The sequence below is a fragment of the Ricinus communis genome, chromosome 5 (genome assembly GCF_019578655.1).
Source record: "Ricinus communis isolate WT05 ecotype wild-type chromosome 5, ASM1957865v1, whole genome shotgun sequence".
Classification (NCBI taxonomy): Eukaryota; Viridiplantae; Streptophyta; class Magnoliopsida; order Malpighiales; family Euphorbiaceae; genus Ricinus; species Ricinus communis.
The window spans coordinates 30,137,583-30,165,334 of record NC_063260.1 but is presented as its reverse complement, the minus strand read 5'-3'; the positions used below and the strand labels follow the sequence as shown (position 1 = coordinate 30,165,334).

At 34.5% G+C, this 27,752-nt stretch overlaps 5 protein-coding genes and 1 non-coding gene across 6 annotated transcripts; 4 read left to right on the top strand and 2 right to left on the bottom strand.

Moving 5' to 3' along the window:
* The first annotated feature begins 422 nt into the window (after positions 1-422).
* Positions 423-6,011, top strand: LOC8280544 (potassium transporter 8). The gene is made up of 8 exons (XM_048373873.1): positions 423-1,090; positions 1,179-1,668; positions 1,771-1,824; positions 3,425-3,685; positions 3,765-3,817; positions 4,217-4,340; positions 4,431-4,685; positions 4,836-6,011. The coding sequence occupies exons 1-8, from the start codon at positions 1,052-1,054 to the stop codon at positions 5,885-5,887; spliced, it is 2,328 nt and encodes a 775-aa protein (XP_048229830.1). The 5' UTR covers positions 423-1,051; the 3' UTR covers positions 5,888-6,011.
* Positions 6,012-7,723: 1,712 nt separating this feature from the next.
* LOC8280545 lies at positions 7,724-11,671 on the top strand. Its single transcript, XM_002517317.4, has 7 exons — positions 7,724-8,216; positions 8,376-8,456; positions 8,545-8,721; positions 9,573-9,743; positions 9,896-10,108; positions 10,199-10,287; positions 10,849-11,671. The coding sequence occupies exons 1-7, from the start codon at positions 8,132-8,134 to the stop codon at positions 11,515-11,517; spliced, it is 1,485 nt and encodes a 494-aa protein (XP_002517363.1). The 5' UTR covers positions 7,724-8,131; the 3' UTR covers positions 11,518-11,671.
* A 462-nt stretch (positions 11,672-12,133) lies between these two features.
* On the top strand, positions 12,134-12,207 carry TRNAN-GUU. Its single transcript has one exon. It is a non-coding gene; the product is annotated as a tRNA-Asn (tRNA).
* Positions 12,208-15,430: 3,223 nt separating this feature from the next.
* Positions 15,431-16,507, top strand: LOC8280547. The gene has a single exon (XM_002517319.3). The coding sequence runs from the start codon at positions 15,615-15,617 to the stop codon at positions 16,119-16,121; it is 507 nt and encodes a 168-aa protein (XP_002517365.1). The 5' UTR covers positions 15,431-15,614; the 3' UTR covers positions 16,122-16,507.
* Positions 16,508-19,883: 3,376 nt separating this feature from the next.
* Positions 19,884-22,652, bottom strand: LOC8280548 (RING-H2 finger protein ATL46-like). The gene is given in 2 exon segments (XM_002517320.4): positions 19,884-20,206; positions 20,208-22,652. Coding segments are annotated over 2 exon segments (1,239 nt in total). The 5' UTR covers positions 21,342-22,652; the 3' UTR covers positions 19,884-20,101.
* Positions 22,653-24,676: 2,024 nt separating this feature from the next.
* On the bottom strand, positions 24,677-27,579 carry LOC8280549 (probable inactive receptor kinase At2g26730). The gene is made up of 2 exons (XM_015718132.3): positions 25,685-27,579; positions 24,677-25,398 (listed from the first exon to the last, which is right to left on the bottom strand). The coding sequence occupies exons 1-2, from the start codon at positions 26,985-26,987 to the stop codon at positions 24,848-24,850; spliced, it is 1,854 nt and encodes a 617-aa protein (XP_015573618.2). The 5' UTR covers positions 26,988-27,579; the 3' UTR covers positions 24,677-24,847.
* Between the last annotated feature and the right edge of the window lie 173 nt (positions 27,580-27,752).

The following is a 27,752-nucleotide window of genomic DNA, read 5'->3' as shown; positions in this document are numbered from 1 at the left end:
TTTTGAGAAAAAAAAAGAAAAACTTGAAAAGAAATTATTTTTGCATTCATATTATTATTATTTTCTTAACTAATTGCTCAGAAGATTGATATTTTATTCAAGAAAACGTCACTTTTATCAATCAGAATACTTCTCTGTCTATATATATATTATCACTTGGGTTGATCTTATAGAAAAAGATGACATTTTTGAACTAGGACTATCATTTTCTCTCATCTTTGTTCTTTAGTTACCCACTTTGTGCAGTTTAATTAATTAAGTTAAAAGAAAGCCAAAGGTAAAAAAAGAACTTTAATAAATATAATATTCAATTGGCACTAGCTATATAGTACAGTTCTACAAATGTAAAAGGGTTTCGTTGTTATCAGCTGATGTGCCAGCCATTGTTTTATAGTGAAGTAGATATATGTTAGGTTTGCTATTATAAAGAGGAAGAAGAAGGAGGAGAAGTTAGAGTTAGTGCATTCCCAGTTAACACACCACTTCTTCTATCTCTCTCTCTCTCTCTCTCTCTCTCTCAGTATCTTTCTCTATCAAAGCAGGCTAGAAAATATTCCAGCATCAAGAACCTGATAACTAAATAAATAAATTAAACGATATTATAGTGTTATAAAGTTTTTATAGAAAACCCAAAAACCAAAACAACTTTCTCTCTATCATATCCTGAGTTTCTCTCTCTATAACATAGCCATAATATTATTATATAGGTTCTAATATATCTGCAATTTCAAGAACTATTCTCTATATTTATTCGTTTGTTGTGCTTTGTGTTTGTTCTTCGTTTGTCTACATTCATGAGTCTTGATCGAACTATTCTCTCTCTCTCTCTCTATACATAAATAAAATAATCTATGTATATAAGAACAAAAACTTTTAAGACTTCCAATGGACCCTTGATTACTTTTTCTGTTAAATCTTTTCTTTTGTATTTTGTGTAAACTGGGGTGGTTGGTAGTTATTCTTATTGTTAATTTATCCATCTGGGTCCTCTTTAATTTTGCTTCAAAAAATGGAACTTTGAGTAAGTTTCATTGAGCATACCTGGCTTGTAATGGATCTTGAAGGTGTGATTCATGACAATCCAATCAAGGTATGACATGTGGCTACTATCATTGATTGGTATAGTAATTTGCCTCAGCTTTTTGTTCAGTATTGAGTTTCTCTTGTTTCTATTGCAGAGAGATTCGTGGAAGACAGTGTTAACTTTGGCATATCAGAGTTTAGGTGTTGTTTATGGAGATTTAAGTACTTCTCCATTATATGTGTATAAAAGCGCTTTTGCAGAGGATATACAGCATTCGGAGACCAATGAGGAGATTTATGGAGTTTTATCCTTCGTATTTTGGACATTGACACTAATCCCATTAGTTAAATATGTTTTTATTGTGCTCAGAGCTGATGATAATGGTGAAGGTGGTACTTTTGCTTTGTATTCGTTACTTTGCCGCCATGCCCGGGTTAGTTCCATACCCAATTGCCAGCTTGCTGACGAGGAGCTATCAGAGTACAAAAAAGATGGGTCTGTTTTCAATGATAAAAGTGGTATTGGGTCTAGTTTGAAATCAACTTTGGAGAAGTGTAGAATATTGCAAAGGCTGTTGCTTGTTTTGGCTTTGATTGGGACCTGTATGGTCATTGGGGATGGAGTGCTTACACCGGCAATTTCTGGTATTTAGCTTTATCGTTTATATCTGGGCTTTTTAATTATACATAGTTTCAAATTTGGAAGTTCATGGCTGAGATTGTTTTGGGCTTTGGTTATTTCTGCAGTATTTTCTGCTGTGTCAGGGCTGGAACTATCCATGTCGAAAGAGCAGCATCAGTGTAAGTTTTTTTTCTTCTTCTTTTTTCTTTTCCTTGTACGTCTGAAGCCAATGGGTTACTTACAAAAATTTCAATTACATATCAACAACAGTTCTTAAGTAATTGGAGATGATGATTGATTCTTTAGGAAACGCTTAACTTTCTACTGCAGAACTAGATTTTGCAATTGTGAATTTTAGAGATTTATGTGTGCTACAATGAGATCAAAACGTCAGATATTTAGGATTGTGATTTATGAAGTGAATAAAAAGTATAGAACAGAAACATATTGGAGAGATAGAGAGAATCCTGATAACTGTAAGCATGAAGCTAAACCAGTTTTAGATGGCTGGTTTTCTCAGTTGCCTGAAGAATTTAAAACAAGTTTATACTTTGGCTCATTTCCTCATATGACGTGAAGACAAGCGAGCGGAGCAGATCATTGTTAGGTATGGTCTTTGGGTTTTAATGAAACATGCTTAAAGCATGAAAGTTAGGAAAATTCAAAGTATGATGTTGTTTGCCTCCGTTTGCTGCATAGAGACGTGAAATTAAAGAAAAAAAGAATATCAAATTTTAACAGCCACATGCATTATTGGGATGTCCCTACAAATATAAATCAAGACAAACCCTCTTGTTTTAATCAAAGTCAAATCACTATCAAGCTAATAATAAATACAATTAGTATATAACAGTGTGGAAGGTCAAGTTGATAACATCATCTTTTACAAAAATAAAGTGAATGTGCAACGTATAGCCAAGGGGAGAAGAAGTCCACAAATTAGAAGATTAAGGATATAAAGTTGTGCCTTTCCTAAAGTTAATCTGTCATTATAAGGTGGCGAAAAAAAGTGGTTAGTTTGGATAAGAGAAAGAATAGTGGGAACCATTTTGGAATAATCTAGTGCAGATAATCTAACAACAAAATTCATCTCATCAGATTGCCAAATAGCCACAGTCAGACTGGTCAAATTAAGTTGGTAACTGTTACTGCAAGTCACCCATGACACATACATCATCATACAAATAGTCTCATCAAGTCTTCACCCTCTTCTTGGTGTCTAAAATACTGGGGTGCATAGGCTACTGGAATGAGGTCATCATCAGTTTTAGTTGACTGCTGTCACTATTTTGGTCAAATCATCTTTTTTAGCAATATGGGTTTCTGAATATATATCTCACAATTCCATTTTCTGAAATTTAAACTAGTGCACATTGCATTTTGTTGGTCCTACTCCTACTACAACCTTTAGTTGTTTGCAGCTTGCGGGAAACAAAATTTCCACTATGGTTTTTGTTGCCTACTCAATTGGACTTTAAATGTCAATGGGTGATGTTGTACACTTTCTCTATGGATATGCTGTTCACTGATCTTCTTTACAGTAATATTCCTTTCCTCCTAAATTGGAAATATTTGCATTTATGCTCCATTTTGCTAGGTACATGCCACTGACAGAGAAATGCAATCTGCTAATTTGATCATTACCTTAAAGAACATTATTTAATCTTTCTTGATGAAACATCCACCAAATTTAGTTCATTAATTCTTACATTTTTTTTAAGAATAATTTGTTACTGAAACAATTTATTACATTTTCTCATAGTTCAATACATTTTCCAGATGTTGAGCTGCCAGTTGCTTGTGCAATACTTGTATTCTTATTTTCCCTCCAACATTATGGGACCCACCGGGTAGGATTCCTCTTTGCGCCGGTCGTGATTACATGGCTGTTATGCATAAGTGCTATTGGTGTGTACAATATTTTGCACTGGAATCCCCATGTTTACCAAGCACTCTCCCCATACTACATGTACAAATTTTTGAAGAAGACCCAGAGGGGAGGTTGGATGTCATTAGGTGGAATCCTGTTGTGTATAACAGGTACAAGAGTGTGTGATTTGTCCTCATTCTACCTGTTGCTATATTTGTGATTCTAATACAGAGCTTTTATATGATATAGGCTCAGAAGCTATGTTTGCAGATCTTGGTCACTTTTCACAGTTGTCAATTAAGGTAACTTAATTAGTTCACTTTCACATCTAAATTTCAAGCAATTACATAAGGAAACATCAAAATTCCTTTCTTCTTAGAACCAGCTGCATAAGCATAACATCGCTGGTATTGTTTAATCTGTGACAGATTAACATTCGTATTCATGACATAATTCTCTTCAGGATGGAAATTTAGTCCAGTTCCTAGAGCTGGCTAGTTTATTCATGGGCTATCCCCCTCATTGTAGTGATAGAGAGGATCCATTTAGCTTGTTCTAAATCCTCTTACAGGCATCCGAGTGTTTCACTCAACTGATTACCTAAATTGATGATAAACTTGCTGCTCTAAATAGTTTCTCTTGCAGACCTGATGACTGTTTTAAGCAACTCCTCTTAATTGCGGTTCACTTTAATTCTGTAGATTGCTTTCACCTTTGTGGTTTACCCCTCATTGATACTGGCATATATGGGGCAAGCTGCTTATCTTTCTAAGCATCATATTATTGAAAGCGACTACCGGATCGGTTTCTATGTATCTGTACCTGGTAGGTTACTGGCATCTTCGTTTCTGACTAGCCATTCCACTTGATCTTCCTTAGAGTATAATGTAGCCAATGCTATTCTTGTTGTTTCAGAGAAAATAAGATGGCCTGTTCTGGCAATAGCTATTCTTGCTGCAGTGGTAGGAAGTCAAGCCATCATTACTGGAACATTTTCAATTATCAAACAGTGCTCGTCACTTGGTTGCTTTCCAAAGGTCAAAATTGTGCACACCTCATCAAAAATGCATGGCCAGATTTACATTCCAGAGATCAACTGGACATTAATGCTGCTATGTCTGGCTGTCACTGTTGGTTTTAGAAACACAAAACACATGGGAAATGCATCAGGTATTGCTCACATATTCATGACTCGTTCCTTCTGTTCCCTTGTTTTCTTGGAGAAAATGACCGCATGCATTGTCGAGGTGGTCTTTTGTTTGCTGATATGAAAAGCTTCCATAATTCACATTGACAGTATCATTTTTTAATATCTGACAGGTTTGGCAGTTATAACTGTAATGCTGGTAACAACCTGCCTAATGTCTCTGGTCATGGTCTTATGCTGGCACAAAAATGTCCTTCTAGCAATTTGTTTTATATTCTTCTTTGGTTCCATTGAGGCTCTCTACTTCTCAGCATCTCTTATTAAATTCCTGGAGGGGGCCTGGGTACCTATTGCCCTCTCATTTATCTTCCTCGTTGTTATGTATGTTTGGCACTATGGAACACTCAAGAAATATGAAGCGGATGTTCAAAATAAGGTCTCTATCAACTGGCTTCTCAGTCTAGGTCCCAGTCTTGGAATAGTCCGGGTCCGAGGGATTGGTCTCATACATACTGAGCTTGTCTCTGGAATCCCAGCTATATTTTCCCACTTTGTCACAAACCTTCCTGCTTTCCACCAGGTCGTAGTCTTCCTCTGCATCAAATCTGTGCCAGTGCCGCACGTTAGACCTGAGGAAAGGTTCTTGGTGGGAAGAGTTGGTCCTAAGGAGTACCGTCTCTACAGATGCATAGCACGATATGGTTATCGTGATGTTCATAAGGATGATATGGAGTTCGAGAAAGATCTTGTTTGTAGCATTGCAGAATTTATCAGGTCAGAAAAACCTGAAAGTGATATAGGAATAGAAGACGTAGGGGAGTATGAGAAAATGACAGTTATTGGGACACTATCATCCTCTTTTGAAGGCGTAAAAATGCGCGAAGACGATACAGATTCCTCTGATATGGTAGGAACTTCAGAGGTGAAAGAGATACAGGCTCCTCAGAGGTCAAAAAAGAGGGTGAGGTTTGTTGTTCCTGAGAGCCCGCAGATGGATAGGGATGTCCGAGATGAGTTGCAGGAGCTAATGGAAGCAAGAGAAGCCGGAATGGCATTCATACTTGGACATTCATACGTGAGGGCTAAGAGAGGATCAAGCTGGATGAAGAAAGTGGTGATTAATTATGGGTATGATTTCTTAAGAAAAAACTCCAGAGGACCGCGTTATGCTTTGAGTATACCTCATGCATCAACCCTAGAAGTAGGGATGGTGTACTATGTTTAAAGTTTCAGATATGAAGAAGTATAGCTATAAAAAGAAAAACAGAAATTATTCTGCAATTTTTGGAGTGTTGCTGTATATGATAATGCAAAGTTAGTATCTAAATACTATCTGATGTATTGTTGTATTTTCTGCACTTGCAACCCTGCTCCCTATCCATTTCTTTTCTTTTCCCTTCTGTTCTGATACATTTAACAGTTTTACAGGACAGAGCTGACGAGATCTGAACTCTGAACTCTTAACTTTTGCAAATTTATTTTAGAACTAGACAAGATCAAGTCCAGGTAAGATTCCTGGGATTTGGGACACTTTTTGTCCAGGTAAGATTCCTAGGACACGAGTAAGAGCAACTGGAATTCCTGATTATGCGATTGAGTTAATGAGCTGGGCTTTATCACTTGCAATGCTTTTGGACCTCTCAAGTCCTCAACTCTCCAAGCTGGCCCCAAAAGGGTTTTTTTGTATAAATTTTTTGTAAATGCAGTACAAAACTAACCAGTTAGGCATATGCTCACAAGCTTGCCATGGCAGCATGAATGAGGAATTTATATCACTTAAAAAGCATGTCATGAGAAGGGCAATGTGAAATAATTCCCAAAGGCACATCTCCCAACAAAAGGAGTGAAATCAAGAAAAAGAAAAAGGACAGTGTTATTTTCTCATCGCCCACCAACAAAGTACAAACCCTTCTTTTTGTCATTTGCGTTTTGGCAAATAATGTGGGATGGCACAACCCTCAATGGCTTTTGTACATTTAGTTTGTTCACCAATGATTATACTAAAGCTTATTTTTATATATAATATTTTTTAAAAATTCTATTAATCAAAAATTTGTTTTACTATCCATGGAAAAAGATATATGACAATGTAGGGAAAAACAAAATTTGACCTTTTTGATGAAGGGAATATTTGGACATATGGTGGCAAGCGCTAAAGTGAATTCTAGAAGCTGAGTCTGATAATAATAATAAAAAGGGCAATTTCTAATTCTTATTAGTCATGATTGTCACTAGGCAGCGTAACCAACACATTTGGTGAATAAAACCATAGATGAAATAAATAGCAAAAAGAGTTAAATTCTTCTTTTAAGAGAAAAAGAAAATCCAAAGAATACTAGAAACATTCCCAAATGGCATATGATATATCAGAAACTAGTCAAAGAGCACATGACTAAGTAGAGGGAAAGGAAGAAGAACATCCCAAATAAAAGCACAAATGCTTCAGAATTGAGCTTGGAATAAATAAAGTTTGATGGCTCATCAAAGGGTGTTTAATGGCCTTGAAGTGTGTAAATATGTTGGAAGATTAGACTTCTTTTATTTTCTTTTGCCCTTAGGACCACTTTGTTATTTGGTATATATTCTTAAATGGACTTTAGATTGGATAATGGTTTGGTGTTGCATGTGATTAAACTATATTTTTCTGTTTTATTTAATACTTGAGCATGACTTCATACATTAATCATCCTTTTGTTTCAAGTTTTGGTTTGTGGCCAATATTTGGTATTCAGCAATTATTTGTAGCATTAGAACAAAATTATTAATTTTAACACCCAATTTTCAAAACATAAAAATTACTTGTCTTTTTTTAGCAATTAAGCATAGTTGATTTTTTTTTTTTTAACTAAAAATATGATCGGTATACGTTAATTGTTAATGTTAGAGAAAATAAACTTTTTTTTAAATGAGTCACTATAAATTTTATACTTTTTTTAACCTTTTTCACTCTACGGGAAATGAACTCTACGACAGGATGGAGACTTCTACTTATAAGGCAAGAGCCCTTACCAGTCCATATTCTGACTTGTACGAATTTTTAGATTGAAATAAGAATTCTAAGAAAAGCCTATAAAAATATGATATAATGACAACTTTGATTAAGAGACAGATCTTATGATGAAGACTGTAGGATATGACTTTCCTCATGCTACCTCTACTTTCTTTTCCTCTAACTGACCTCATCTCTTCACTATTAATCCTTGCATGTCCGCAATCACCATTTCACCATCCTCTCCGTGCTTGTGTGTGTGTGTGTGTCTCTCTCTCTCTCTCTCTAACACAAACACACAAGATTCAAAAAGTTCTTTACTAATTATCATGTAAAAGAAAGAAAAGTTTCATAACTATATGATTTGTGGGGTCTCCTTCTCAAGTTGGTGTATATAATAATGCAAAGCTTAAATCTTTACATTTGAGCATTTCTTGTTCTTGTTCTTTCTTTCAACTTGTAGCTTGACAAAAACTAACAATGTGTAAGAATTGGGTTGTTTTTGCCTTCACCTTTCTAGTTCTCCTCAGTGGGTTATCCTCAGTTTCAGCTACACCTCCTGTTAGTAAGTGTTTAAGCTCTCACTTAGCTCAATTAGCACTCTTTTTTTTTTTTTTCTCTTTTTCTTTTTTCCCTTTTTCTTTCTTCCTTATTCTTGATCACTTCCTTGTTTCGTTTATACCCATTTCTCGACTCAATTATGATTTTTATTTTAAAACTGCAGAAATTGTAAGTGGGGTTGTCTCCAATGTTGTTTCTGCACTTGTCAAGTGGCTCTGGTCACTCAAATCTAATACTAAAACAGGTAAAGTTCATTCTTTAAACTTCCATATTATGTTATACTCTTACTGTTTATATATTGAAATTTAAGTTAATGGGTATCAATATTTCAGCTGCCTCTAGCCGTTCAATGATGAAATTTGAAGGTGGGTATACAGTTGAGACAGTGTTCGATGGAAGTAAGCTTGGGATTGAACCACATACTGTTGATGTCTCTCCAAGTGGAGAGCTTTTGGTTTTGGATTCAGAGAATAGTAACATTTACAAGATCTCAACACCGTTGTCTAGATGTAAGTTGAATTTGATATTTCCATTCTTGGTGTTTGAACATTTTCCTTGATTGTGCTTTAGTGACAATGTCTACAGTTAAATCTCAAGTACTTAGCTTCATGTTTGGGTCATCTATCTTTCATTCCTTTGCTTTCTTTCTTTTTGTTTTTTTTTTTTTTTTCCGTTTCATCAGTTGGCAGATTCCATATTTATGATCTGAAGGAGACGCGATTAAAGAAAATTAGGAACGTGTTTGATATGCTTTCCTTAATGACAAGACTTCACTTTTTAAAATACTGAAAGCCTTTTAGTTTTGCTTCTGCTTAAGCAATTCCCTCTTTTTGAAGATTTGCACTCTTTTACTTTTTCACAAGCCAACTTCACTCTTGAGCATGTAGTCTTGCTAATATTTTTTCCAAAAAAGGAAAAGTAGTCTTGCTAATAGCTCATCTAATGTCTTTTCTATTCACAATCCTTAATCTTTGCTTTTGTGTACTTCAAGATTAGTAATTCAAGTTTCTTTAAGAAGCTTAAGCCTTAATTACCTTGAATAATGAGAACCCACTTTCACTTTTTGCTTTTCAAGATTATAGCTTCTTTTATTAAATTCCAAAAGACTAGGCAGGTAAAGAACAAACAGAATCCCATGTTTCATTGTTGTTTTGATATGTAACCAAGACAATTCAGCATGTATCGGTCAAAGTCTTGTATTATCTTCAGAGACAAATATAACTATTCAATGTCTCCATTTCTCACTTAGTTATTCTTTTTGGGTTATTATTGACTTTTCTGGGAGAAGCGCAATCACATTATATGATTTTTTATAGAGCCAATCATTCTTTGGTCTACTGATATAGATGAGGATATGCAGATAGCAGGCCCAAGCTAATAGCTGGATCACCTGAAGGGTACTCTGGACATGTAGATGGGAGACTAAGAGAAGCAAGAATGAACCACCCCAAAGGCCTTACAGTGGACAACAGAGGAAATATATACATTGCAGACACGATGAACATGGCTATCAGAAAGATCAGTGATGGAGGTAAGTACATGGAATGGAGTCCATATGCAACAGATATGTACTCCTCTAATACATCCTTTCTAGTCATTAAAGGAGCTTTCTGGTGACTTTGGTTTTGAAAATTTTATTGGCTATTCTAACACTGTCTTTCATTGAAATCTATCTTTGTGCAGGGGTGACAACTATAGCAGGAGGAAAGTGGACTCGTGCGGGTGGCCATGTTGATGGTCCAAGTGAAGATGCAAAGTTTTCAAATGATTTTGACATAGCTTATATTGGAAGCAGTTGCTCTCTTCTGGTTATAGATAGAGGGAACCAGGCAATTCGAGAGATTCAACTCAATGATGATGACTGTAACAATCAATATGATGGCACTTTCCATTTAGGTATCCCTAAAAGTTGTCAGACTTGCATCCTAATTTATGTGTTTCTCCTATGATCATTGTCATTTATATAATGTGTTTTGTCATTTAAAGGAATAGCAGTTCTTGTTGCTGCTGCATTTTTTGGCTACATGTTAGCATTGCTGCAGTGGAGGGTTCAAACATTGTTTTCTCCCCGCAATGTAAGTAATCCCAGGTTTTACATTTTCCTTCTTGTCCTTTGACTGGTACCCATTGTAGTGGCACCTCAACCAGATACCATGCTGACAGAAGTTCAGCGATTTTGAAATTAGTTTCAACTTATTTCTTCTTTGTCAGAAGGCAGGGCTCTTGTTTTCTTGTGGATGTGCTGTACATCAGGTTATATTGAACTATTGCTGCTATTCAGCTTAAAACAATGTTAATAACTTTTGGCATCTTTAGGATATTTTCCCCCATGTTTACTGATAAAATCGAGATCCTGCTCATTACCTATTCTTTCTGAGAAAATGTTCATGATGTCTTGGTTAATACTCCAACTTGTTTAGAAGTTTTGAAAATGTGACATTTACCTGTTTTCTTAACGTTGATTGCTTCACCTAAATGAATATACTTTGAATCTTGAAATTAAAATGCAGCAATAGGAAACCAACATTTGAATTATACTAGAGCGCAAAATATATAACTTTATATTCTATCCTCCACTGATTTTCTTTTCCACAATGTGACTTAAGAGAGTTTCAAGCACTAGCTTTCTTCTACAGGATCCAAGAACTTATATGAAGAACGGCACACCAATGGCACCATACCAGAGGCCTCCTAAACCTGTCAGGCCTCCTTTGGTTCCTAGTGATGATGAACCTGATAAACCAGATGAGGGCTTTTTTGGTTCACTAGGGAAGCTTGTTCTCGGGGGATTATTTTCAGGGTTTAGAAGGAAGCCTCTCCACTACCAGTTCCAGCAGCAGTATCAGCAACAACTCAAACATTCAAATCCATGGCCAATGCAAGAGAGTTTTGTGATTCCAGATGAAGATGAGCCCCCATCACTAGAAACCAGAACTCCTACATCAAAGAAAGCCTACCCATCTATGACCAATGGCGTAGAAAAGCACTACCAATTTAAGCAAAGCAGTGGTTACTATAATGGCTGGGATGGTGATTATCACCAACAGCAACAAATGCAGATGCAAGTGCAAATGCAGCAGCACCAGAAACAGCAGCAGCATCATCATAGGCATTATACATCCAACCCAAAAACATACTACGAAAAGAGCTGTGAGACAAATGAAATTGTGTTTGGGGCAGTTCAAGAACAGGATGGCCGGCGTGAAGCTGTAGTGATAAAGGCTGTTGACTATGCGGATCCTAGGTATAATCACCACAACATTCGACCTCGATTCAACTACGTCGGTTACTCTCACGGATATTAGTCATCTTTTAGTTATATTGCTGGTGATGGAGCAAAAGAATTTGTTGAGCTTTACATGTCATATGAGTATGGAAAATAGATGTAGGAAGAAACCCTGTAATGTTTCTCTGTATTCCATTTGTTTATTATTTGTTTATTTTTCTTTCTTGCCCTTATCTTGTATCAACCCATAGTAGGAATGTTAGTCAAAGAAAAAGTCTTAATGTTTTCTACTAAATGAAGAGAATTAAATGGTTGCTGATATATAACATCCTATAGCTCCTCAGGATGCTCTTTGTTAAATTGAAAACTAAAGCTGAGCCGTTGAAAAATGACTTAGAATAAAGAAAATCAAAGTATTTAAGGAAAAAAAAAACTGTAAATTTAAAGTTCTTGGCTAGTAAAGTCTGTAATTTTTCATTATATACTTATATGGACAAAGTAGAGCCAAAAGTTAATGTCAAGTTCAGTAATATATGCAATGGGGACTAGAATGGCAGCTTTCAAAACATTATGCAGATTCCAACTCTCTCTCCTGTGTAGATCATGAAGAGGCTGTCAAATTATATGGCTGCAATGTTAATATCACGGAGTAAACATCTTGTATCTATGGATTACCGTTTAAAAAAGATATAAGAGCTGGAATAGCTCAGTTGGTTAGAGCGTGTGGCTGTTAACCACAAGGTCGGAGGTTCAAGCCCTCCTTCTAGCGATTTGAGTTTTTTTTTTCTGTTTTATTTTTTTAAAATTTAAATTAAAGTATTTATAGAGCATTCAATACGCATTAAAGTATTAGATCATTGGCATTATTACTTTCAGAATAAAAACATGATATTATGAATAGAATGTAGTAAATTTATGATGATTTAGCCACTAACCTTGTAGCTAAAACAAAACAATTATTTTGTAAACCTGCCTAAGCAAATCCATGCATTATTTGTAAGAGCAAAGCTCGACAATTATTAATTAGCATATAAACCACAATTATAAGTGGCAAAACAGTACTCAATGCCCTGATCCACTTCCACTGGGCCCTTCTTTACTGATCCCCAAAAGTTGTAGATTTAGATGTTTTAGTGTTGCTTCGGCAAGTTGGGTCCCCGTTTCCTCTAGGCCAGGACTAGACCTGATCACTGTGCCATGGCGGGGATAATCTGGAGCCAAGGGCCGTGCCCTTACGGGGCACAACACCACGACGAGGCTCAGCAAGAAAACTAAGAGAAGGCGACGGTATTGCTTCAGTAGAACAGCCATTGGCAAAAAAAGAATAGGGCAAAACGAGGTGAAGTAGTGAAGGGCAAAAGCAAGGTTTCTCTTGAGCTTATGTAGTTTGTTTGTGGAGATGTTTAGTTGCATGGTTTGACATTTATAGTGAAGTACATGGTAACTTAGTTTCATCAGAAAAGAAAAAGAATAATTGTCAAGGTCCACACATGTATAGTAATTGCGACTCTTACGAAATAGGGAGGAAATTTATATAGAGAAAGTGGTTAGAAAAATTTGTGGAAGTTTTGGAAAATAGAATTATTATTTTTATTTTATCGAATTCAAGTTTTTATGGACTCCGTTTTATAATAATTAATTGTTTATCAGGTGTTGCATGGATTATTGCTCTCACAAATTAAAATGATAATTTCTCAAATATCTAATGATTTCTTATAAATTTGTATTTATTAATTGGTAAATTAAATTGCTATTGTTTATGCTGATTAACATGATAATATATGGGAATTGGTTATGGGACTATTTTTATCATTAAGCGACTAAAAATATGGACCCTTTTGAATCTCTTCAAAAAAAAAAAAAAATTAGATTTTGAATATAAAATTAAATTTCTTTTGTTACTACTGAGATTTTAAAAATTTGCATTGATATGTCGACCTGATTGAATTGTCGATCCTATCAATTTTTAATTATAATTATAAAAGAACATTAATTTACTTAACACTCTTTTGTTAAATTTTTAATTTTAAACATCAAATTTAATATAGAATCTCAATTAAACTAGCGGGTCTAATTCATTTTTGATCCCTGAAAGTACTGGTAACAATGAGAACTGAATCTAACATTTGGAGATTACAAGTCCTGAATTCAAACAATTGGATCATCTTCTCGGAAAATATACAGAAGTTGAATATAATTCCTTTCTTCTGTAACAGTAAAACTTCATTTGACTTCAAGCGAAGGTAAGGAAAATATGAGAATGCCTACAGAGGCACATTCATGGTGAGGAAATTGATGCATGCTTAGTCAGTTTGGAATTTCTTTGACCTGAGAATAAACCACATAATTACCTTTTCAGATTCTTGAAGCTACTAGTTTCCAAGTTGTGATGCTGAGCTTGCCAAAACCATTCGCAATAAAATATTTGAATTTGGACCAACACTATTTACTTTTATGTTAGTTATTAGAGAATATTTTATTACTATATCATATATTTATTTTACAATTTACAGTTTATTTTTTGTTGATTTCAGTATTTATAAATATAACCATTAACAAATAATAGCTAAATAGCAATACATCATAAATAAATTTTGACGTGGCATGCAATAATAATTATTTTTTAATTATTATATTAGTATTTATTAACTGTATTATGTAATTTAATCATTATTAGCTAATAATTATATTCATAATATATTAAAGTGATAAAAATAAATCATACATCTTAAAAATAAAATATGTTAAACTACACAGAAGCAGTTTAGTGAAATTATTTCTAGTTATTATTAAAGGGTTGAGAGATTAGTTTAAATTTTGCACGAGTGAATCATAAATAAGCGCAGGCCTCACTCGAATTGGACCGACCCCTTACCCAAGTTTTAATTAGTGTTTTTTAACGGGACTCCGGTTTTAAGTGTAAGCCCATACTTTAATCAAATACTCAAACTTGTCACGATAAAAAAGGTCAAACCCATGGAACCAACACAAAGATAACTGTATTTAGGGATGGCAGTTGGCGGGTGTTTTTAGATATCTAATTTGACAGAATTTAATATAATAAATTTAGATAATAATAAATAGGTTTATAATAAATTTAAAATTTAATTTTATTATTTATATCGAAATTAGGGTGGATTCGGATTTGAATCTATTGGTATCCGTTGCTCGAATTTAATTATATTATATTATATTTTTATTATTTAAAATATTAATTTAAATTTTATTATATTTATGTTAGAATTGTATTAATATAATGAATATTTAAATTTAATTAGTTTATATGTTATATTTATTATTTATATATTTTTTGTTAATATATTTTAAAATTTATTTATTATAAACGAATTTGGTAAATAAATAATTATTAATTATATAAATATTTATATAAAAAATGGATAGAGTACTCTTGACTCATTTAAATATTTATTAATATATTTACTAATTATTTATTTTTTAATCGGATTCGTGTTTTGATTTGGATTTGGGACGGATTCAGATAAAAAAAATAATTTTTTTAAATTAATTTAGAACGGATTTGAATATTCTTAAATGGACGAATACCATACGAATGGTCATTTCTAACTATATTTTTTTATTTCGAATTGTGTTTTTTTATTTATATGACAGTTTTAGTAGTTGAATAATTATAATAATAATAATAATAATATCATTATTATTATTATTAACGAGGTAGAGCCATTACAAATATTTAGTAGGTGATAATAGATGTGACAAGATTATAGAGGGAAGAATGATTTATTTCACATATTCTAACATGTGATTTTATTATTTTTAATCTCAAATATACAATTTAGTAATTTTCTTATTTTTTTATAGTAATGATGATTTTGTTAATAATAATAATATCCAAACATGATGAGCTGTTCCCATAAGACAACAAATGGGCTTTCTACGTTTCATGCAAAAATCCACCTGGCATCCCTCATTTTTTCCATTAGTAACTAACTGTTACAATAAATTCCAGCGATGTTTACGTTATAAACGCCTTTTCTCTTCCTCTCATTTCCTCTCCTCCTCCACCCACCACCACCAGCCCCCCAAACCCCAGCACGGAACCATCAAAGCCAACGCCCTCTTTCCACGATCACATTCCAAGGCCTACACAGGCCTTGGGACTACTGAGAGAGAAACACGCATTTCTCTCTCCGTATTATGTCTACTGCTCAGGCATCCGATGCCAATATAAACGATGATATTCATGAAACAGCTTTCGCGAAAAGGCGTTGCTGTTTCTGTATTCCTTTCTTAAACTCCCAGCCTTCTTCCTTTTCGGGGTCTGTTTTCTGGCAGCGTATTAACCCTCTCGAAACCAGCAATCCCGCTACCCCAAATGCCACCGCCACCACCTCTGCCCCCGCCGATGCGTGGTGGGTACGTGGGTGGAAGAGAATGAGAGAGTGGTCGGAGATTGTTGCCGGGCCTAAATGGAAAACTCTTATAAGGAAGATTAGTAAAAGGCGAAAGCAAAATGGGTATGGGAATGCGAAATTCCGTTACGACCCTTTGAGTTACGCGCTTAATTTCGATGAGGGTCCGGGGCAGAATGGTCATTTCGACGAGGATCTTGTTGGTCGCGGATTCTCGTCGCGCTATTCTCTACCTCCGTCGTGTAAAACTTCTCTCGATTTCGACAGGGAAGGGATTGTGGTGCTCACGTGAGTGTCGCGTGGAGTTGGAAAATTATTTAAAGCATTTTAAGAGGGTAAAAGAGAAGAAGGATATGTGTGGGGGTGACGTGCGCCGGGTGTGGAGGCTAAAAGGCCGATTTTGCGGGGCCCGCGGATGATGACAAAGAGGTTTGACTATAATGTTTTTTAGTTGGGCACTTGGGAGTTACATTTATGGTTTTTATTGTTATTGTCGTAATTTTGTTTTGTTTTTCTCTTGTACAAGGAATTCCTGGGCTATTTATTTTCTTGTTTTCTTTTAAACAAAAAAATGTAAAGGCGAAAAAGAAATATATATCTTGAAGAAAAAAAAAAAAAAAAGTCTCCTGAGAGCATGTGAACGTGATTAATGAATTACTCTTCTATTCCCTATACCAATTTTTTTTTTTGACTTTTAATTTTAAGTTGTATCTTTTGAATTTAATCTGCATTTTTATAATAAGGCTTGAACTGTAAAAACTAATTAAATATTTAATAGCATGGTCTGGGTTTATGCAATTGTATTGAGATATTGTCATCTGTTTCATTTTTTTTTTATTTCTTATTTTTTAAAAATCAGCATTTCCTTCTTCTCAATTCCATGCCATATTGTCCTTTCTCTTGACAAGTTAGCACCAACTAACCAGCAATATGGGCTATGCATGGTAGAAGGTTTCTTGCAATAAGACTTGGAGCTCCTATAAAATAAAATAAAAATAAAATGCACTTGAGTGCTTCCTCTGCCATTGCCATTCCTTAATTTCGTTTGTCTCCTTTGTTTCCATAATTTATAGTGAATCTTTGCTCGGTGTCCATCCTCTACATGTTTCTCAGTGCTTGCTTATATGCACTGCATGCAACCAATAATAAGAGTGCCAATACTAGTGGACGCATAGATGCAGACTGCCCAAATTATTTTTATAAATGGCATCTGTTCAGATTTTTCGTACTTCTTTCTAATTTTTTTTTATTTCTTTATTGTATTTTGATATATGTTTAAATTGTCCATATTTAGTACCTATTTTGAAACTAAAATATTAATAATATATAATCAAACAAAAAGTAACATTCATTTAATAATACTTAATATAATTTATATATATAATTAGTATTATATTCCTGACAATAATGGGTGGCCGGTGGATCGGTAGATCCCCACCGCTCTGCACAGTCCAGACTCGTGAGATTCTACAAATTGCGATTTGTCTTTTGTGCCAAAATGGCATTTCTGTGGTAGCACCCGCCAACTGCATCTGCCGAAATTCTATAGTTACAACAAAAAAAAAAAAAAAGAAAAAAGGGAAAGGATCGGCTGTGTATATCATCTGGCGATGGATACGCCAGTGAGTACAAATTTCTTAATATCTTTCTTATCTTCAAAACTTGATATACTGTTTAGTTCATGAGACGCTATTCTTTCTCTCTGTCTTTTAACATTATTGTCGTCGCGGTATTATCTAATCACCTTATTAGGAGTAGCTATTTTGTAATTATCACCGAAAAAAACTGTATTTGGATGTAATTAGATGGTACTTTTAATGATGATTATGATATATTTTTTGTACTGATCATGCCACAAACAAAACACAAACGTATATATATATAATCACGTCAAAGTTTCTGCTTAATCTAATTTCTTTTTCACACATAAAACTTTTGGAATTTGTAGTTACTTTGTGTAAATTTTGACCGACCACCACCATTTCTTTTGTTGCCAGTGTCACCACTCTCGACGGCTCAACCCACTATACCATTCAAGGCACTTGCGTTGCCTATCCTCCATCAGTCTGACTCATCGCCACCACCATTTTTTTTTTTTGGAAATAATAAGAGTTATTTATTTTTTATTATCCTAAAAAATAAAAATGCTAATATATTAAACATACAAATATCCTCCGAATACAAGTGCAAACACATACACGTGTTATTGCGACAAAAGTATATACCTCATCTGTCAGTCCTTCAAACATAGAAAAAATTATATAATCCCTACCTTACTAATTTATTTACTGAGTGATAAAATGAGATAAATTAATTCAGAAGTAAATGCTAGATACTGAAGAAAAACAAAATACATATAATCGGAGGCCCTGAGCCCAGCCCATTGTAATCAGTGTATGAAAGTGGGCTCAGGCCTGACATTGAAACCCACGCGCAGTAAAATAGAGTGGGGAAGATAGATGCATATAATAGAAATTTAAAAAAGAGAAGAAGGAGAGAGAAGTACGCGAAAGTAGTAAACAGAGGCAATGTGGAGCCCACAACCAAAGCTAAAGCCTTTATAAGTATACATGATACATATATACATATATATGTATTTATCTGTGATTGGTTGGTGACGACTGCAATTCCACCTTTCTATTGGGAATCTACAGTCTACGCATCACGCTATCATCTCCCTTGCCCGCCCCACTTGCGTACGTTGCAAATATTTGTATTAAAATAATAATAAAAAAATGAAAAATCGAAATTGTGAATGTTATTTCTTATACAACAAATTAATTTGTTAATTGATACTATAATGCGTTTTTTAACTTGTTTTTTTTTTTTATTCATAAACATTCTCTGGGTTATAATTCATTTGTTCTATCGGATGCATTTTATATTCTTTGAAAAAATCTGTATCTAAAGCTATTGAGATACTTTATATTTAAGAAATAAAAGAAATTATTAAAATTTTATTTTCTAAATAATTCATATATATATAAAGAATTCATAGTCATTCTAACCACCCTTTTCCTATATACAATTAAATTTGATCTTGATTATTGTTTTTTATTTTTTAATCAATTTTGATTAGGCCGGTGTAAACAGATTCTCAAACTTGGTGCTGCCATCGACAGATATCAACTGTCATAATTAACTTAAAGAGAAAATAGAAGTTTGAAGATTGATTAATTATAGGGGAGGGAGGGTATTATTTCAACATGGCCACATGGCAAGTTTGATTTCCTTTTTCTTTTCTTTTCTTTTAAAAAAAAAAAGGTACAGTTGAGACCCCACTGTATATATATTGCCAGAGCAGCCAAGATTTGAATTAAAGGTCTAATTCACAAAGAATGAAAAATCCTGTCCTAGTGCTTTCATGGATCCCACCATCACTGCCCCAAACCAGAGCAGCATCAGTCCCCCACTAAAAAGATTTTGCACATTCTCCCAAGTATGAATATGCGTCACTACAGGTATAAGAACATACGACCCTGAAATGATTTGGAGGGAATGCGCATTGCCAATACTTCTATCGGCTATTCTGAAGGATGTGCGCACATGTGTACGATGACATGGTGAATGGCAATATTTGTATGAACAAGAAAGAGGGACAGAGGGAATGATGTCTAATGTTTAGCAGAAAAGAAAAGAAATGTACTGGACATGAATTGTTATTTAGCACTAGAATTTCCAACGCATGCAAGATCTGAATTCTTGCTGCAAATGAGAATGTCCCTTGTATTTGTCTGCTTTAACATGAGCAGAGGTTGGCATTCAAAATTATTCAGCGCAAAAGTGAAACTAATGAGATGATCATCGACTGACAAATAAAAAAGACGCATAGCATTTCGAACTGTGTTTCATAGCATTATGTTACTTTCAATTTGCAATTCGTGATCTTAAGAATTTTCATGTTGCTAACGTCTAGTCTAGATAATAGAGTCATGTTCAAGCAGAAATATATATGATACCAAACTTCAGTGGAGCAGTTCCTTGGATTAAACTTCTCCCATCAAGACACAATTTTAACAGCTAAGTTCTAATATGCATAAAAGATCTCACAATCTAGTCAAGACTTTTCAAAAGCTCAATAAATAATCAAGGACATGTGTTCTTTTGCTGAGCATAGGACATCATGATATTTCATTCAATTATAAAAGAACCATCCTAGACGTACCCTATTTGGTCAATCTTTGTAACAAGAAAAAGGTGCCTGAAACTTGATTTTAATCAATGAAAGTTCGAGGCACAAGCATTACATCAACAATATACCACAGCTAATCATCACAATATCAGAATTAGCATCCCCAAAAAAATTTCAGAAAGAAAAATGAATGAAGCTTTGATCAATGGATTAAAGATAAAGATACCTTCATTTTTCTTGTGTTCTATCCATCCATGGCAAATCTAAGCTAAGTGAAGAAGGCATACCCATCTGAGCATCGGTGGAGCTCGAAAATTTTCCCTTTTTAGACCAAAGCCAAATCTTAGACACAGAGAAGCTCTCACGTTTGGTCACTCTGCTAATCTTCTTTCCCTCCAAGTCTCCATCAACTAAAACACTTCCATTCTGATCATTCCCCTTTTCTGGCTTAACAGAGCGGGCATGACGGTCGGTGCATAAGGCCACTCGGAGGTCTGAATCACCGAGCACATATTGATATGAACCCATTGAGAAACATCTTCTTGCATCTAAATTACTGCTACTAGTCTCTCCTCCTGCCTCCCCCGTTCCATCAGTTAGCCTCCTGAATTTACCAAGTCTAACAGGCAAAACCCCCTTTTCAATAACAGCAGGTTCTTCAATTTCCATAATTTTTTGACTAGCAGGAAACCCATTTTCTCCACTACCAGGATAACCATCATTTTCTCTTAAATCATCAAAATCGAACATTGGATTTTCAATGGAAAACCCAGGAGTAAAAAGGGTCCCCCTACAAAGAGGGCATGTAGAGTTTGACAACAGCCAAGTATCTATGCAATTAATATGAAAAGCATGACTACAGACAGGGAGCAATCTCAGCTTATCTTTCTCAGTAAACTCACATAAACAGACAGCACAATCAAAAGGCTCTTTTAGACCTACAATCTCTCTATATTGAAAAACAGGAAGAGCATCTATAAAAGCTTGATCCAAACCAGAATCATGGAGATGAAAAAGCTGCTGTAGTTGTCTTTGAAGAGCATCAGGGCCAGAGATTTCAGGATATCTATTATTAGATTGAGAGGAAGCTGAGGAAGATGGGTGTTTTATAAGGAATCTAACAAGCAAGTGAAGTAAACCGGATATGAAAAATAGTACAGCAAGAATCACTATAATAAAAAGAACAGCAGGGCTAATTCTTGTACCAGAAGATGATGGTGATGACGAAGATGATGGTGTCGATTCTTTGTGGAAAGTAGTAGTATATGGAGGAGATAATAGATTAGGAGAAGGAGAAAGAGGTGGTGGATATGCCAAGTAACCATCTTTTTGCTTGATTTGATATTGAATCCATGACATCTTCAAATGTTTATGCTCCATTAACCACCTATTCTCTTTGCTCTCTGATATATCACACAGATCATATGCCAACCAGAAGAAGTAGAATATTCTCTTTTTAGCTCAAAAATCAAACACAACCCAACTCATTTTTCAGATCAACGTTGCAACAAAAGCAACACTTTTGTGCTCCATACTAAGAACTCCTTTCTCATCTACTTGAATTCGAATATTAATAATAGCAGTAACTGGTTGCGTTTTACTACTTCTACAAGTACCATTTCCTTTTCAATCTTTTCTTTTTCTAATTCTTTGCAATATATATACATCAAACGGAACCCAAAGTCACTGAGCAATAATAGCTGACATGCATAAAAACAACAAAAGCTTGAAACTTTGAAAACTTACCTAACCTGATTCTTCTTCAAGAGGGTTCAACTTCACCATATATGAATATTTTAAACAAACACTTCCAGAATGCTGTTCTTCAATAAAACAAAAGAAACTAAAAAAAAAGCACAAAAATAAAGAAAACCCTATTGATATAAAAGCAAGGCCTTTCCTTTTCCTTTTCTTTTTCTTTTTCTCTTTTTTGGTTTAACAAGGCCTTTTCTTTTTGAGTAATCACTTAAATAGGACCAAAGGAAGAAGAAAGTATAGAAATGAATTGGGTTTTTAGTATTTAATATCACAATCTTTTTCTCTCTCTGAAAAGGCACTATCTTCCTCTCTCTCTCTCTAAAACTCAGTTTTCCTTTTTTTTTTTTTTTGCTGGAGAAGACAAGAAGGGTGGCAGTGACAGTAGTAGTTTCCAAAGAGAGAGAGAGGTAAGGATGCCAAAAAGAGGAACTGGGAGCGTTCCCGCACGCGCCATAAAAGCGAGTAAGAGTCAGGTTGGTCAACCGTTAGCGACAAAAAATGTTGTCCTTTGTGGGCTTTCATGGTGGAGCTGGGCTCTGTTCATTAAATAATTTTATTTTTTCTAAAAATAAAAAGAAGTTTCCACCTGTGGTTTTTGGTTTGGTTTTGAGGGATTTGTGTCATATATGGATTAGGGTTCAGATTAGTTCATGGGGATTAAAGTGTTTAACAGACAACATATCAATTTATGAAATTATGAAAATCATGAATTCAAACTTGTGATTAGTATCAAATGCTATTATAATGATGATCTTGTTTTCCTTTTGTTAACTAGCAATGTGGTCCATTGATTTTTCTTTTCCTTCCTTTCCATTTCCCTTTTAGTTTTTCTTTTTCAAGGTAAGGCAATTGTTTTCTTGGGAATTATAAGTTATAATTTTAATTTATTTATGATAAGCCACTGTAGATTTTATTATTATTATAAGCGGATAGTAACATATTCTCATATTTCTTTAAGGTATAAACTAGTACATCATTTATATAATTCTAAAAAAACTGTCTGATATAAAATAATGAAATATATAATATCATTTTAATACGGCTTTAAAAATAAAATTAAAGGAAAAAAATAAGACTTACTATAGTAATTTGGGTTTAATTCTCTAAGAAAAGCACTGCCCAAATGCACTTTTAAATGAATTAAGTGGATGAATATTTAGTTAAGATCATATAGGAATAAGTATATAATTAATTTCAATATGACTATAATAAGATATAAGATGTAAGAAAGAATATATTTGCTTAAGTTGGTATTGGATATGCATTTTTTAAACAATGAAATGTTAATTATAAATATTTTTCTGTTAACCCAATTTGTTGGGATGTTTAGACAATGATAAATTTGAAGGACAAAAACTGGTGGGCAAGAATCATTCTCCAATCTGCACTTCACAATTACAGGTGTGGCTTTCCTTAATCATAACCATCTTCTAACATAATTGCCTCTTTTTATCATGTTTTGGTTTTGCCAACTAATTACCAGTTTGTAATTAAACAATCATATCAGTTTTTTTCTTCTTTTAAAGTATGATTATATCACACTAGAAAATAAATAACCTTTAGCTGCACTTAAAAGTAGATTATATAATGGATTCTGGGCATTTGCCAAAGCTCTTCTTTTAAATATATATATATTTTTTATTTCCTTAAATCTGTAATAAATTGAATCAATTGCAACTGAAAATAAGTGGATAATTTGACTTTTATCCAAAACTTTAGAGACCAATTTGCCCCCATTTGGGCACAAAATTCATTATTAAGTGTTGGGTTTTTTTTTTATTTTTTTTCTTTTGGTGACAGAAATAGTCAGGATAAGGACAAGTTAATTGCTGTGTCTTGATTAAGAAATGCCCAAGTGCTCAAATATTTACCTGAGGTTAATTTCTCAAAGAAGCAAAAGCTTGAATGTGAAACAAGTCATGCTGACAGTAACCTCTGGATCTGAAAACTTTTGGGCGGCTAATTAAAGTGGATTATTATGTATGCTTGTTGTTGACATTTGGTTTATTTTTTCTAAATCTCTATCAGTTTTTTCAAACCTCAATTTATATCTGCCAAAAACCTGTCATTGACATTTTCTTCCAGCTTCCAACTTCAGTTGGCTACTTGGCACTAATAGTTTTTGCAGTTTTTCTTTTTCCCCTTCCTTTTCTTCTTCATTGTTCTTTTTTCAGAAATTTCCTCTTCTTTGTTCTCTTCTATTTCATAAATGTTGATTGTCAAATAAGTGGCAAAGAAAGGTAGAGTTTGTACATACGAGGCACTAAATGGTCATGTTTTCTTACACGGTACTTATGTTAATTAAGGTTGAGTAAGAAGCTCGTTAATGATAGACTAAGAAAATCATAAATATTATTATCTTAGTGCTCAAGCTACTTATTTACTGCTAAGCTAATAAAAACTAAAAATTAAAATAATTTCTTCTTATATGTATGATTCATGTGAACATTAAAAGAAAAAAAAAAAGAAGAAGAAAAAGAAATGACTTTTTAAGGGACATTTTCCCTATTAGGAATCTTCAGTTATCTAGAGAGGTCCCTGCATGTTTAACCTTTGCAGGGTAGGAATATTCATCATATTCTTACATTTCATAATTATGTGCTTGACAATTAAAAAGAAATTCCTTCCATTAAGTTCCTACAGACCACAAAAATAAGTGCTCCAGTTCATGATGCTGTTCTCTCCTATCTGAACAACACCATTTCAAGTGGAAATTGATGCATCTCCAAATTCATGTAACCTTGTTAAGCATTAATTCTGGTGGATCCATTACTGCACTTCAAACCATCATCAATAACAACCATAACATTCTGGAAATCTACTATAATGACCTAGAATCTCTTCAGAAGATTTTTCATCAGAAATAATTATCAATAATTTTTCTTATTAATTAGCTACAATTCAGATTCATGTATGAATAAATTCATGTTTTAAGGCACGGGATAAAAGAAGGGAAAATAACTCATTTATTAATTGGAAAAAGAAATGTTAATTTTGTTCTGCACTACATGTAAAAGAAGAAAAAAAATGGGAATGGAACAAACTTTCCTATACCATGTATTTTTGCAGTGTTTCGTATTCATCATTCAAGCTAGCAGCTGTAATTTATGTTGGAAAACATTCATAATTCATCCTTCAAAAGTTACAGATTTGTCTTCCTCCTCCTTAATGGTATTGATCATGACAGCAACTTGGTTCATTGCAGGCCTATTCTCTGGACTTCTGTGAACACATTTTATAGCAACCTGGAGCAGATTCACCATCCTCTCTTCCGATGCACCTTCTGATATAAGAATCTTGTCGAAGACCTCTACAGTCCATTCTTCTCGAACGACAGAATGAACCCATGTAGTCAAGTCAATTCCATTGGTTTGCACTAGTTTTCCAGTGAGTAATTCAAGCAGAATCACGCCAAAACCGTAAACGTCTTCCTTGAAAGCATTGGGACTGCTGAATGAAGAAGAAGAAGAAGAGTCTTGATTATTATCAACAACCATTAGTCCATACTCACTTATGCAAGGCTCCATGTTCTTATTAAACAAGACGTTAGAGGATTTTAGATTGCCATGTGCAATCCCATCACCACGAAGCTCTTGATGCATGAAGGCTAATGCTTCAGCAATTCTAGCTGCAACATTGAGTCTGCTGATCCATTCAAATGCTTGACCTGTTTGAGTTCCTAAAAAAAATACACATATTAGGGTATTAGAAAATCCCCTTCGTCACTTGTAACTTATCGAGAAGCTAATTAGTTATAACTTAAATGGGCTTTGGCTATGGTGCAAATTCGTAATCTCTTCTTACACCCGCTGGTCTTTATACGATTCTAGATATTATTAATAAGCCAAAAACTTATTAATAGGAAGCTATTTCTATTAATCATGCGTTTAACCTAAAAGAAATAATGATTTGAATTATCATTCAATACAAAATAAAAAGATAATCCTTTTCTTATAGTTACTTACCATGGAGAAACTTATGTAGACTTCCGTACTGCTGGTACTCATAAACCAACAGCTTCTCTTGTTTAGAACAGTAGAAAGCAAGAGGTGACAATACATTTGGATGGGTAACCTGGTATATTTTCTGCATTCTCTGCTTAAATTCATTGCTTGAAATTGCCCAACCCTTAATTCTTTTTACTGCTAAGATTAATCCATTCTCGCATATAACCCTGTAAAGGCTACCATGTTTTCCTCTTTCAATCAACTCAGCAGGAGCTCTCAGCAAGTCCTCAAAACTAAATCCATTCACTACAGGACTTGTTAGAACTATAAGCGAGGTAGAAACCGTTGCACTATTTTCAGCTGATCTGCTTGCCGCAATTTTATAATCAGCTGAAACTTCACCTGGCTTTTCCATACCGTCATCAACTGATGAAACTTGGTTAATTGAATCACCCTTCTCATTTTTCTTATTTCTTTTACCCACCTTGTAAATTATGAGACCCAGAAAAACAAAGCCTACTAATCCATACCCTGAATACATAAGGATATCATCTTTTGATACGCCATCTTTATGACTTGCTATATTGTCATCTGACGATAATGAACAAACTCTGTTCAACAGAGGCCCACATAATCCAGGATTGCCCATGAAGCTACTTTGATCGAAACGTCCCGTCTTGACAGGAATAGCACCAGTGAAATCATTGAAAGAAACATTGAACATCTCAAAATTGGTAAGATCAAAATTTGGTATCTCACCTGTCAGCTTATTATACTGAGCAAGAAACGTCGAAAGACCTGAAATCCGCGACATATTTGGCATGCTACCAGAGAAGCTATTATATGAAATATCAAGTCTTTTCAGGTTGTTAAGCATGGCTAGCGAGTCAGGAAGGTTGCCAGAAAACTGATTATGGCGTATAAGCAGGCGATTGAGATTTTTGCAGTTTACAATCTCAGCTGGAAGCTGTCCGCCAATATTGTTCTGATCGAGCTTAATGTGCACGAGAGATGAAGCAAGAGGTGGCACATTGCAAAGAGAGGCAGCATCAAAAACCCCTGAAAGGCTACTCTGATTGAGATATATCCTTCTTACAGAACTATTGGTTTGAGTATCACAGATCACCCCCTTCCAGCCACCCTGACACGGATCTGTGGCATTATTCCAACCAAAACTTGGATCGGGTTGGGCATTGGTCCCATTCAGTTTTGCAAGAAATTTGATGAGGGAGGCCTTGACTCCCTCCTCCACAGCAGAATTTGTTGAGTGGAAAAGTAGAGCGAGTGAAATGAAGATTACACAAATTGGGGTTTGCTTCATTTTGGATGATTAATCGCTCTAAGGTTTGAAGCAAACAGGTCTGCAATATAGCTTTGTGGGAAGTATACATGTAACAAGTGATACTTTCCAGATAGAAGTTAGAGGAAATCCCTATGCTCAAGTGGCTGTTGGAATTTGTTACAGAGCAGATCGGCTGAATTCACAATGGAATTTGTCTTCTTTTGGAACGATTGTTACTGCAGGACCAAGGAAATGAACCATTTGGCCCCAGCTAAAGATTGAAAACAAGGTGCCGGCTGCCTCAAAGCTATTGATTGTCATATCATTTTCATATGAGAATATAAGAAGAACCTCAGGTGCCTCATGGTCTATGAATGTCATGCTATCAGCCTTGGCCATTTGGCCTCATGAGGTTTGATATCAATTGCTACTTACTGATCTGCATAGTTAATAAAGCATAAAAATCTTATGAATTCTACTATCCAGCTACAAACATTGGAAACTTAAAAATGACCAGACAGCTACAATTCGTAAAATGCAATAGAGGTGAACCATAATACAACATTAGAAGCACGGTATTTTATAGTAAAACCTCACATTTCCAGGCCGCCCATCCTGATCAGATGGTCTTAAAAGATTCCATAAACTTTTACTTCAAATGCAAAAAGTATGCGACACAGATTCATCAACCTGCTAAAATTTAAGACATTCCTGCCTTATTGTTTGCTTCATACATCTAACTTATTTGCTACAAAACATCAAGCTGAGTCACAAGTGATTCCAAGTACAATTGCAGCCCACTTC